This window comes from Suricata suricatta, chromosome 12 (genome assembly GCF_006229205.1).
Source record: "Suricata suricatta isolate VVHF042 chromosome 12, meerkat_22Aug2017_6uvM2_HiC, whole genome shotgun sequence".
In the NCBI taxonomy this organism is placed as follows: domain Eukaryota; kingdom Metazoa; phylum Chordata; class Mammalia; order Carnivora; family Herpestidae; genus Suricata; species Suricata suricatta.
In genome coordinates, this window is record NC_043711.1 from 65,205,792 (window position 1) to 65,219,016 (window position 13,225).

The 13,225-nt window shown below is 41.5% G+C and overlaps 1 protein-coding gene across 3 annotated transcripts in view; it reads right to left on the bottom strand.

Moving 5' to 3' along the window:
• The window catches only part of PCSK2 (proprotein convertase subtilisin/kexin type 2), a 289,537-nt gene that overhangs the window by 142,241 nt on the left and 134,071 nt on the right, over window positions 1–13,225 (bottom strand). For all 3 annotated transcript variants that reach the window (XM_029917598.1, XM_029917597.1, XM_029917596.1), the window contains exon 3: window positions 762–875. In XM_029917598.1, coding sequence (XP_029773458.1) covers window positions 762–875 — 114 coding nt within the window. The remainder of the gene's footprint in view (window positions 1–761; window positions 876–13,225) is intronic.

The window sequence follows — 13,225 nt, forward strand, 5'->3', positions numbered from 1 at the left end:
GTCTTCTCTCTTGCTTGTCATCTTTTGATCTTAAATAAGGTAAAGCATCACTCATATTTTAAAATTACTCACTCCTTTCCCCTCAAGATGGCCTGCAGGTAGATTGGTTTAGAGGCTTTGAGTCTCTTTTAAATATAACCCAACTTGTCCAAATAGGTCACGGAGGACTACTGATGAGCCAGAAAATATTCACCTCAGATTGGGCTTCCAGATCTTGAATCCTGCATGAGTGAAGCCCCATGGATGTGACTTCTTGCCATTATTTTAGGAGGAACTAATGGATGCTACTTTCATTGTTTTGGTCTTTAAGCTTTCTTGCTTGTCTCTTGTGAAGTCACCTGATTCTTTCTATTATGCCTGTGGTTTCATTATGTCCTCCCATCACTCTGCCTGTTGAAGCCCTCTGCCTGTTGAAACCCTTGGATTACTCCTCCCAGACCTTTGACTCAGCTTCTACATGATTTTGCAAGTCTCCCCTCATGCATTGGTGTGCTTTTTCAGAGTCTGGGGCAATCTAATCAGCATTGAATAGTTGTTTTGACCCTAAGAGATCCTGGCTATTTAGCAGTTCCAGAAGAAAGCAGATTAGGGAACATGATGTATGGGTGGTGATAGAAAAATCAATATGTATCAGAGGGGACAGAGAGGTTCATGGAGTCAGATGCTGGCTGAGATCCCATAGAATAATGAGGAGATAGAAATGCATCTATTATCCAAAGCCTCAAGGTGGGAAATGTTAAGAATAATATGGAGATGCTTACCAGATACCACTGCTTTGTAAAAAGAGGATCATTCATGTTGATGTCAATCTCATTGATGTCTCTATACCCCCGCTTCTTTCTGTCAAATCCTTCCTGCTGCAAGGCCATCTTTACCTGAAATGACATATTGACAGAAGACCTGAATATCAACCTGAACACCTTCTTCTGGAATTCATTTCCATGAATTCAAATTCCTTTTGTACATAAGGTGTTTTCTTTTATGAAGAAGCCAAGTTCATCTGCTGTACACTCTACTCTCTGTGATTATATTCTAAAAGTATTTGCTTCTGTCCATGCTGAATAAATTGGCCTTGGTGATGCCTCAGAATGAGTTTCCCTAAAATAAGAATTCGATAGAGAAAAGTACTCTCAAGGAAGAAAAGGTGGTAGGGGCTGTTGAGGGAAATAAAACAAAGCAACACAATACTTCCATTAAGTGAAGAAGATTGATGTGGATTCAGGGAGGGAGAGAATGAAAACTGCATGGACCATTTTTCTGGAGGGCTTTCTAGCCTTTACGTTTGTTGACAGGGCTGGGCTATCACACCTGGGAATCAGTCAAAACCAAAACCAAAATCAAAATCGAACAAAAGAAAACCTGCCTGGAGAGCCAGCTAGTTCACAGCAAAGCTCTAGAAGATAAGTGAGGGATCTTTGAAAATAAACGGATAGTGTTGCTGTCCTGGAAATGACAATACTTCAATTTTTGGAAAGTCAGACAGAACCCCAAGCCCTTGGGTGGAAATGAAACTTAGGTGCTAAATTGTTCAAGCAGGCTCCTGGCAACAGCTAGACTTTGTCCCATTAATGAAACTTTCCTTCACTTGGGCAATAGTGAATTTATCATCCAGTAGCTGTGGCCAGTTTCTGAACAGCTATGAACTATGCAAATGTAGAAAAGGGTGACGGCTGACTACATGTTTTTAAAATTACATTTTGCTGCCCAATATTTATTTCTTCCTTTCCCAAATATCCTCAGTATATTTGGGGGATTACCAGGAGTCCGCTAGGTTCTGCCTTGGTGGGAGTGAAATTTGAGACACCTGTCAGCTACAAAGAAATTGCAGGCTCTCTCTGCCTCAGAAGTGCCTACGTGGGTATGGGTTTGCATCTTGGGAAAGCAATGTGAGGGGATAAGGAGGTTTTGAAGGCTATTTATTTCATAGATTCACTCACCACACTTGCCCTGTAAAATGTTCTTGCCACAGTTCCACAACCCGGCCCTGGAGCTCCCCCAAGACAAATCTTGTGACCTCGCACTGATTGGGAGCTCCCCATACCATTCCAAGAAATTCTCTTTTGCTTAAGCAATCTAGAATCGATTTCTGTTGCTTGCACTTGAAAATTCTGGTTGGCACCAGGGAAGACAAAAGGACCCATGTCAACAGTGATGGTAGGGAGGGAAAAATGAAAGGATCACAAACCTCCCTGAAATGTGCAGGAACACTGTAGGAGAGTGGCTTTTCACTTTCTTCTACACACTGACACAGGAAACCTGTGGGCTCATTTGCCAGAAAATCTTTAATTCTACCAGAAGCTCTGTATGTGTAGAAAAGAAGTGGTAAGTGTGGCATTTGCTCTGTTCTTTGGAGGTATTCCAACAACAGATATACACTTTGGCATGTAGAAAATATTTGGAATCATGGGATGGATGTGTTTTCTTTTTTTTTATTTTAATTTTTTTATATTAGAGAGAGAGCACTTATTAGTGGGGAGAACACTAGAGGGAGAGAGAGAGAAAGAATCCCAAGCAGGCTTCATGCTCAGCACAGAGCCCAATGTGAGGCTTGATCCATGACCCTGGGATCATCACCTGAACCGAGATCAAGAGTCAGAAGCTCAAAGACTGAGTTACCCAGGAGTCTCACAGATGGATAGTTTTATAATGGCAAACATCTAGACACAACTAGTATCCATCAAATAGAGAGAAATTATGATTCAAATATACATATGCCTATGTGTATATGATATGCATTTAATATATTTTATATATGCGTATATGTATATGGTGCATTTTATACATATACTTTAAATATGTATGTACGTTCATATATGTATATGACATGTATTTTATATTTATATATATTATATATATCCATATATATGTATCTTCTGAGAAGCAGATGCCAAGATGAGATTAAATATGCAAGGTTTTTATTAGGAGAGAAAATGCAAGACACTGCTATGCAAGCATGACCTTGTAAAAGAGATCACAAACAAGGTTGGACAAAAGTGTCCTCAACTGCCCCATAGTGTAAGGAACATGTGGCAAGTCTGCTCGTGCTCCAAGGTCAGCTTTCAGAGGAACCCTGTGCCTCCCAGGGATGTTCCTTCCTCAGTGCTCCTGCTGTGCCCAGTCACTGGCTGGAGCTGCCTGGGAAGCATGGCCTGTTGCCAACACAGTGACAGATTTTACAGTGCGGCAGCTGGGGCCTTTGGTCAATGACTCTCCTGGAAATCAAAGGTGTGCACTGTGTATTCTCAGCTGCCACAGAACAGATAGAAAGATAGATCTACCTCCACACACACACACACACACACACACACACACACACACGTATTTATGTACAGAGCCACAGTGTACCCTTCTTAAAACTTTTCTTTTACTATGGAAGCAAGTATTCAAGGAATAGTGGTAAGAGTGTCACGTTCACTTGGGAAGGAGGCTGAATTCAGCCATTGCATCTTCCCATAGTGGTCCTGAGCAAGACCTTTATTGGCTCAACTCATTAATGGTAAGTGTTGGTTGGCTTCCATTGCAGAATTCCCATCATATTGGATTCATTGTCATGACTGATTTTGTTGAGGTAGCAGTGTTCTATTGCTAAGGTATTTGCTGAGCAAGAGAAGTTGCCTTGTGGATGCTTGAAAACTCCCCTCTGGAGTTGCTTTTCAGCAGTGTAAGAACAAGGAGACCCACATTGGATTTCATCTTCTTTTAGATAACAGTGCAGGAATGGCTATGACAATAGCACTCCAAACTTAATTAGACTGAGTGCAGTCTAATGAAAAGACTTAAAATTCATTTCCATAAAATTAATTTTTAATTCCATAAATTAGGTTTTAATGGAGACCAGCAATGCTGTGGAACGCTGTACTCTCTGGACACCACCCCCCTTGCTACTTAGAAACACTGAATGATGTAGGTGTCTGCAATCTTGTCATTTAGTGTTACTAAAAATTAAAATTCCTAAGACTGCGGTCCTTTATAAGCCTTTTAGTTTATCTTTACGTCTTTAATGAAGATCACAGTTACAGTGCCGAGAGAAAGAATACCTTTAAAACATATATTTTTTCTTGTTATATGCAAATAACTGGAGAATAGGTATTTTCCCCCACAATGATACCACAGAACACCATAAATTGCTCTTATTTTTCTGGGTTCTTGTTCAATGTTAATTTGCATTTAAACCTAATTTTTACATAAGAGTAACTGAATGACAGATAAAATTACACATTCTTTCTTCACTAAGTAGTCTACACAGGGATTTTAATATGCTTCTGTATAGCTTTCATAATTTAATTTTTAATAGCTACCTAAATATCATAGAATAATGTACCATAATTTACCCAATAATTTCCCTCTTACTGGTCATTTGGATTGTTTTCTATTATAATTGAAATTGCCAGTAGCAGAAAGATGAGAGTGTTAACTATTTTTAAAGATCTCTGGAGAAGATTTCAGTGTTATAATCCTATATGTGATAAAACAGTTAATATCAGAGAAGTATTTCCTAGTGTTCAAATTCCTTCCTCACATTATAAAAGGTTACCTTTATTCTCTCTTTCTTCTCATCTGAATTGTAATCTTTCACACATGATACCTTTCATCACCACTTCAATGTGGCACCAATGACCTGCAAATTAACCATAGCTTCTTGCCTTCTTGAAAAATAATGTACAGTTACCTCGGATATTTCATTTTAGACTGCTTGCCCAAGTTGTTATGACCTAAACATTTATAAATTTTAGATTTATGTAAATTTATATAAATTATAGATTTATAAATCTATGATGCTGTAGATGTGTCACAGTGTTATTTTCTGTACTACCAAGAATTATTTTTATTTCCTACTTTTTTTGGTTAAATTGTGTCCCTCTGAAAGATATTTTGAAATCCTAACCTTCAGTACCTCAGAATGTGACCCTAAATGGGAAAAGGGTTATTGCTGATGTAATTAGTTAGGAAGAGCTCACACTGGAGGAAGATGAGCCCCCAATCCAATATGGCCAGTGTTCTCATAAGAAGAGGACAGACACACACAAGAAGAATGCCATAGGAAGACATAAGGACACACAGAGTAAAGCCATGTGAAGAGGGAGGAGGCAGAGAATGGAATTATTCTACTACAAGCCAGGGAATTCCTGGGTCTACTAGAAGGTGGAAGAGGCAAAAAGAGATGGACTCCTAGAGATTTCAGAGGGAATCCGGTGTGCCAACACCATGACCTCAGACTTCTGGCCTCCAGAACTGTGAAAGAATTAATCACTGTTGTATTGGGCCTCCTAGTTTGTGGTACTTCGTTATAGAAACTAATACAACCACTAAGAATTAAAGTAATTCAGCCCTAGAAAATTACTACAATTCCTGAGAATGAAACTATGTCATGATGCTTCCTTCTCAATGTAAACTTTATTTTGTACCAGAAGGGCTCTTATGGTTCTATTTGGACAAAGATTTCTTTAACCATGTATAACTTTTGAAAAAAAAAGTGGGAAAATATTAAAAAATAAATTGGTTAGGATGTTCCTAAACTGTTGCACATTTGGAGTCTAACTCAGACTTGTTCAAGTCTATTTTCTACATGATATCATCCTCCATGCCCTTAAGCATGTTGGTGATCAGGATTTCTTGAAAGAGTGCTCCACTATTGTTCCAGGATTTTCCTCTAAACTGTCAACACCTATTCTGCATGTTTTGATGCACCAGCCTAAGGCAGTACAATTTTGTCAGTCTTGTTATTTGCTGAAGGCAGTTGTAAGATGCATGCAAGACCCATACATTTTAGCATAGATAGTGTGTGATCATTTTTGCTTTCCTAGATTTTCTGATGACAAACTTTTGAGCAATTAGTAAAGTGGAACTTCTCTAAATTTGCCCCACCCCAGGGCTGGAGCCCCTAATAAGTGAACTGGGTGAGAGTCACCCGGGGCAGCCATGAGGTTTTGTTGAAAGAGCTCTGGATTGTGGTGCCACAGATGTGAGTTTGCGACCTGCATCTGCCCCTACGAACTCTGTGTCATTGAACATAATAGTGATATTTCTGAGACTCTGCTTCCTTACCACCAGAATAAGAGTAACTACTTCTGAGGGTTGATTTGAGGAATGAGTGGCATCAGCTTCTGTGGAGCACCTGTGAAGCACAGTTCCAGTCACACAATAAATGTCCAAATATGTCAATTCCCTTCCTACCCAACTAACCTCTACCTGGAGTGCACATTTGGTCACCTAGGGAGATTTAGCAATCCCCACACGTAGCCCATACTTGGACCTAGTCAGACTCCCCAGAGAATTCCAATCTGCCCCAAAGTTGACACTGTCCTGGAGGCCAATTTTCTTCCTCTGTACAAGGCCTATTTCCACCTCTCAGAATTGTAGGGAGGTTGGCAGGATCCAGGCTGTGAAGTTTTCACCCGGTGGACAGATCTGCAGATGTGAAGCCTTCGGGCCATCATCTGAAGATGTCATCCCAAGGCAAGGAGGCAGGAAGATGCCTACTACCCCTTAGCAGCCAGCTCTCCCAGTGTCTGTCCTGCCTTCCTTCCTGGTTCTCTCTCTGTGAGAGGACAGGGTCAGATTGGATCACTTATTCTCTGATTGGGCTGGACATCCAAATTACCTGAGTGAACTTCTTTAATTAAAAAAAATGTTTTATTTTATTTATGTATTTATATTTTTAAGTTTATTTATTTATTTTGAGAGAGAGGGAATGCCTGAGTGGGGAAGAGAAAGAGCTCCCAGGCAGGTTCCATGCTGTTGGTGCAGAGCCAGATGTGGGGCCTGATCCCATGAGTTGTAAGATCATGACCTGAGCCAAAACCAACTGAGCCACCCAGGCACCCAAACAACTGTTTTTTTAACTGCTGTTTTAAAACAGAGAAGTAGGAAGGAAGAAAAGAAAAAATCTAATCCCTCCCAAACTCCTGAGAATCCTTATTCACACACACACACACACACACACACACACACACACACACACACAAGAAGGTAACACATGTGCATGGTTATAAAATTAAAGCAATGCAGGAAGCTGTATAATGGAAAGCGAACGTTTTATGGTCCTCTTCCCTTCCTTGCTCTCAAATAGTTCTCTGCTCAAAGGTGACCACTGTTTATGACCTCTCATGAGTCCTTCCAGAAAATGTTTATATGTACGCACTAATACACACATATATAGAAAGAGGGAGGTTTTTAAAAAAATTATTTATTATAAATTTTAAAAATGTTTATTTCTGAGAGAGAGAGAGAGAAAGAGAGAGAGTGAGCAAGCACACAAACTGGGGAGGGATAGAGACAGAGAGGGAAACACAGAATATGAAGCAGACCTCAGGCTCCTAGCTAGCAGCTCATGGACTGTGAGATCATGACCTGAGCCAAAGTCAGACACTTAACTGACTGAGCCACCAAGGCATCCCAAGTGGGAGTTTTTTTTAAAGGAGTATATTAAGCAAGATTCTTTTATAGTGTAGTGATTGAATGTTCCCCACAAAATATGTGTTCTCCCAATGATATATCCCCCCAAATTGTATGCTCACATCCTAATCCCTGGAACCTGTGAATGAAACTTTGTTTGGAAAAAGGGCCTTTGTGGTTATAATTCAAGATCTTGAGTTGAGACCACTCTGGATTATTGGGGTGGGCCTTAAATCCAAAGACACATGTCCAGCGACCAGTGTCCTTATAAGACTCACATGGAGGAGGTGCATACCCAGAGAAGAGCAGAAGGCCAGGGGAAGGTGGCGACAGAGCCTGAAGTAGAGAACCATAGCCCAGGAATGCTGGCGGCCAATAGAACCTGCAAGAGGCAGGGAAGGACTTTCTTTCCCTGGAGCCCTGGAACAGCATAGCTGTGCAAGCTATGGTTGACTTTGGACTTGCATCCCCTAGAACTGTGAGAGAGTAAGGAGAAATTGTTTTAAGCCACCAAGTTTGTGGTAATAAATACAGTAGCCATAGGAAACGGATACGTCATAAATTTGAAATATATATACACACATATACAATATTGATGGATGACATCCATGTTTATTATATACATATAGATATATTTTATAATATCTAACCAGTGGCTTTATATGTATAAAACCTATATGTGATCATGCCTATATGTTATCCATATATGATACCTATAATACCTATGTTATAATATCTACATCTATTCTAATACAGATATGACATTTGGTAGTATCTCTTTTAAATTTACTCCAAAAGGATCAAGAAACATCTGTTCTTAACAAAAACTGAACACTCATTCTCTTTAACAGATGTGTTTTATTTCATCGTGTGGTTAAAGCAAATTTAATTATCTTGTCACATACTGAAGGGTACTCTGGTTGGCTGCATATTTTGTTGTTGTTTGCAGTTCCACTCAATGCTGCAATAAATATCTTCACACACACACACACACACACACACACACACACACACACACGTGCAAGTGCGTGCCATGATGATGTTTTCCAAGGGGAAGTTATAAACGGTGGGTTTGCCAATGACTCTGCAATTTTAAATTTCCAAAGGCTGGGGCTGCCTGGGTGGCTCAGTCAGATGAGTGTTCGACTCTTAATTTTTGCTCAGGTCATGATCTTGCGGTTTGTGGGATTGAGCCCTGTGTTGGGCTGTGCATTGACTGCACGGAGCCTGCTTGGGATTTTCTTTCTCCATCTCTCTCTGCCCCTCCCCCGTGCTCTCTAAATAAATAAATAAATAAATAAATAAATAAATAAATAAATATTTTAAGATGTTTACGCAGGGCAATTAATGCCAAATTCTCTCCAGAAAGTTTGTACCAAATTGTATGCTCACTAATAATGCATGAGAGTCTGGGGAGCCTTTAAAAAATATGGCTGTGAGACACACGTGGCTACTCTGACAGCCTAGGAATGTGCCCCTTAAGAGACCCAGGGAGTTGTGCTGCAGGTCCTGGCTAACAACTGGTGGAGTGTGGAACTCTAAGACCCATTCTGGTTCTGTGGTGCATCCAGCAATACCTCTGTGGGGGAAGTAGAGGGTCCCAAGCCTGGCCAGCAGCACAATTGCCTGGGGGGATGGTTGGCAAGAGTCACTGGAGGTGGGCCTGGCCTTAGAGTCTCTTAAAACTTTCCAGGTACCTGATTCCTAAGCTGGGGCTGAGGAACTGTGTGCTGGGGGCTCATCCTCCCTCATCTTTCTTGTCCCAGTTCTCACACAGTTCAAAGCATAGATGAGAGCAAGGGACAAAGTATCTATACCCAAAAACATCGGGTGGTCTCCGGGGAAGAACAAACTCATGTTCATAAGAAAACACAGTCCATCTACTCACTGAAAAATCATCTCTCCGTATTCACCTAGTGCTAGCTGGGAGGGGCAGGGATGGCAGACTGGGGAGGTGCATGGGTGGGCATCAGGGCTGCAGCAAGGTTTCCAAAGAATGTGGATCTTCTGTTTATTAAAAACCTCTTAATTTGCACACTAAATTACCTAGCCTTTATTATGGACTGTGGACTTTTTTTTCACCTGATAGGTTAAAACAAGACAAAAATAGCTGTTCCAGAAACATCATGCCCAACGTGTTAGCTAGGACAACCGTGGGCGGGCTTGAAGATGCGTCGCATGGGGCACAGGATTAAGGCTGAAGTTAGAAGGCCTCTCTGGCTCCTGGCCTGATCATCTTCCTTGGTGTCAGTCTCCTGGGTAGGAGAGAAAATCCGAGTCCTTTCTGATGTGTGCTTACAGAGTCAACAGCCGATAGGGAAGGCTCTGTTCTTCCTCTTGAGATGCCAGAGCACACTGGGGGCTTTCCCTTCAAGCTCTGAGTTGCTGGGGAGATCTTAAATGAATTGGGCTGAGCTTCATCTCCTGGAAAGGACCACATAGCTTTACATCTATTTAGACAGAATATTGACTTCTATTCAGAATAAAAATTTCTGGAAAAGGAGGCAGCATAGCATTGCAGATGAGTGGTTGGTCTTTGGAATAAGCAGACATAGATTACAGGCCCCAATGTATCTGCTGTTCACCAGCTGTGTGACCTCACACAAGGTATGGAGCCAATTTAAGGCTCAGTTTGTTCACCCATAAAATGAGGAAGAGCCCTAATGCCAACTAGCATTTTTTGAGGGCTTGCCTGTGTGTCAGGAGAGCTTTAAGTATTTCATGTACATCATTTTCACACAACTTCAAGGTTGCTTAGGAATAAAGGCATGCCATAGTATGGCTGTGGAAGAGTCACACAGGTAGCCAAGGGTAGAGTCATGGTTCATTTCTGTTCTGGGTTGAATTGTGTCCCCCTAAAAAGTCACATGTTGATGTCCTAACCCCCAGTACCTCAGAATATGATTGTATTTGGAGATAGTGTCTTTTTAAAAATGTTTATTTATTTATTTCGAGAGAGAGAGAGAGCACATACACATGAGCAAGCACGTGAGTGGGGGTGGGGCAGAGACTGGGAGAGAGAGAATCCCAAGCAGGATCCCTACTGTTAGCACAGAGCTCAATGGGGGACCTGATCTCATGAACTGTGAGGTCATGACTTGAGCCAAAATCAAGAGTCAGAGCCTTAACCGACTGAGACATCCAGGTGCCCTGGAGAGAGCGTCTTTAAAGAGGAAGACGAGTATCTGCATTTAGAATGACGTCAGAACCTCTTTGTGAAATTGCAGCCTTTAATGTACATTTTAAAAGGGTGCATTAGTCAGTATTGTACAGGGGTCTTGTAAAGTCATCAAAACTTGCTATGAACGCTAATTGCCATTTGAAGCTACTGATAAGACAGTGGCTCTGCTCTAAACCACTTTCTAGCAATTGTATTTTTTTCTGATTATATTTTTTACTGTACTTTGATGTTTATGCTGATGAGTTTTTTTATGTACTTTTGGTGATGTTTCAGTCTTATGTACTCTTTTGACGTCAGAAAAGTACCACTGGTTGTTTGCAGTCTTATTGTGTAATCAGCCTACCACAGGCTTCCATGTATAATAAAGTAATTAATATTGTGCAAGTGTAAAACACTTCTGTTATGAAAGCAGTGTTTGGAAAATAAGAAATTATTAAAAATGGTTACAAAAAAAAAAAGAGGCTATTAAGTTAAAATGAGCTCTTTAAGGTGAGCCTTAATCCAATATGACTGGTGTCCTATTCTAACACGAGGGAATTTTTACAGAGACACACAGAGAGAATGCCGTGAAGATACAAGGTCAAGACAGCCATCTCCAAGACAAAGGGAAAGGCGTGGAACAGATCCTTCCCTCTTGGCCGACATGCCAACACCTTAATCTTGAACTTCAGGCTCCAGAACTGTGAGATATACATTCTTGTTTTTTTAAGCCACCCAGTCTATGATACTTGGTTAGGGCAGCCCTCGGAAACCCATAAGATACCAGAGCAATCTGGTTGCACAGTCTGTATGCTTCCCTACTGTGTCGTGATGCTTCTCTGCTCTCACTTCATAATTTGGATTGTGGGGATAATCAACTAAGATTATGGATATAGACCCTGGCTTGTAGTATATACTCAATAAATGCCTGCATTCTGCTACTATAATTATTTCCAGTGTTATAATATTTTAGGTCCTGTGGAAAGGCAGTGGGATGGTGCCTTCCAAAGCAGCCCAGGCACCTTTGACTCATTCTTATTGCTCTTAGCTAGTTGAAGACAAATTAAACATGGCAAGAGAAACCAGCTAGAGTCCATTCCACTGTGTGTTCTGGATGCAGAAGACCCACCTACAGGAAGAGCACAGCTCCACCCCTTTTTGACTTCACCTTTCCAAGGCAGTATGTTATCTCAAATAAGAGACCCAGAAAAGTCATTGCTGGGGTGATGTGGGAGATTATGGAGGAAAGAGACCTCTCCAAGGCTCAGATGCTCTTGCTCACCTGCTGTGCCACTCACTTGTGGCCTTGGTTGTCAAGGTGTAAAAAAAGGATCTAGAGATGAGAGGGGTTTGGGTAGGGAAGGCATGACCCAGGAAGGTCAATCACTGGGAGAGAGGGAGCAGGCAGGAGTCTGGCTGCTTGATTTCCTTCTTGAGCATGCAGGGATGCCTTTTTGGAAGGTCCAGTTTTAGGCAAATCATATTGCTTAACTTTTCAAAGAACAGGGGGTTAAGCCACAATTATGGCTAAATGTGCTGTATTGATTGCCCTCATTTAGAGGGGTTTGCCCATCTTGCAAGAATGAAGACAATCAATTGAGGACAGAAGATATGGCAGCATGCCACTGGTCATAGCTCCAGTGACTGTGTCTCAGTGAAGATATTGGTATCTATCATCTAAAGCACTGTATACAAGATATACCACGAGATAAGTCAGTGTAATTAAAGGGGGATCAAAAAGATGTTTCTAGTTGAGCAAAGTGCAAAGACAACCTATGGGAGTGCCTTTAGAAGATAAAATGCCAGCTTCTGTGTTTGCTGGAACATGTGTATGGGATTTGGGGTTGTGCTTTAGCATGATCTCAATCTTCCTTATGCTTCTACTTCCAGGATGGTGGAAGAGTGTCACAGGTTGGCTTTAAGGGTCTGTATTAAGGAAAAGGATATTAAAAGATGGTAGGTTCTATGCCAGATGTTGAGGAAGGGATGGTTAGGCTTAGGTATGCTTGAGAGGACAATTCCCCAGGGATTCCAGGAACCTGAAAACACTGCCCTTGGCCAAAATGACGTGGTCCTTTCAGTGAGGTCCTTTTGAGAGATGGGTGTGGAAAAGAAGCAAAACAAGGCAGTTACTTTAATATATTAATAGCTTTGGGCACACATATAGTGTAACCAAAGAAAGCCTGCCTAAGACTTGCATATGTTTGTTTCCAACTGCAGGTGATCAGAAGGACCTCAGTGTAACAGAGGTTTCTGGGAGGACAAATGAGATGAAGGCTCTGTCCCTGTTCACTCCAGGTGTGGCCCAACCAGTGTCCTCACACTTGACTAACCCACCCAGTGCTGTGCCTTCCTGGGAAGACACCTGGAGGTGAAGGTGAAGAGAAGGACCCATAGAGAAGGTGTCATGGTACCAAGTTGGGAATGAATGGCTCCAACACAGCACAGGAACATAGCTTCCTAAAGCTTTGTCCCCTACAAAACGTCTACCATGATGCTGGTACACAGCTGCTTTTGCTGGCAAACCAGAAGGAAGATGATGAGTGAGGGCGAGTCTGGGATGCCTAGTCTCCATTCTGTATTGGAGGGAGGGCTCTGTAATGTGCTTCTGGAAGGAATGGATGAATCTGACTGAATACGCCATGAAGGTTTACTAATTATCCTGTCTAA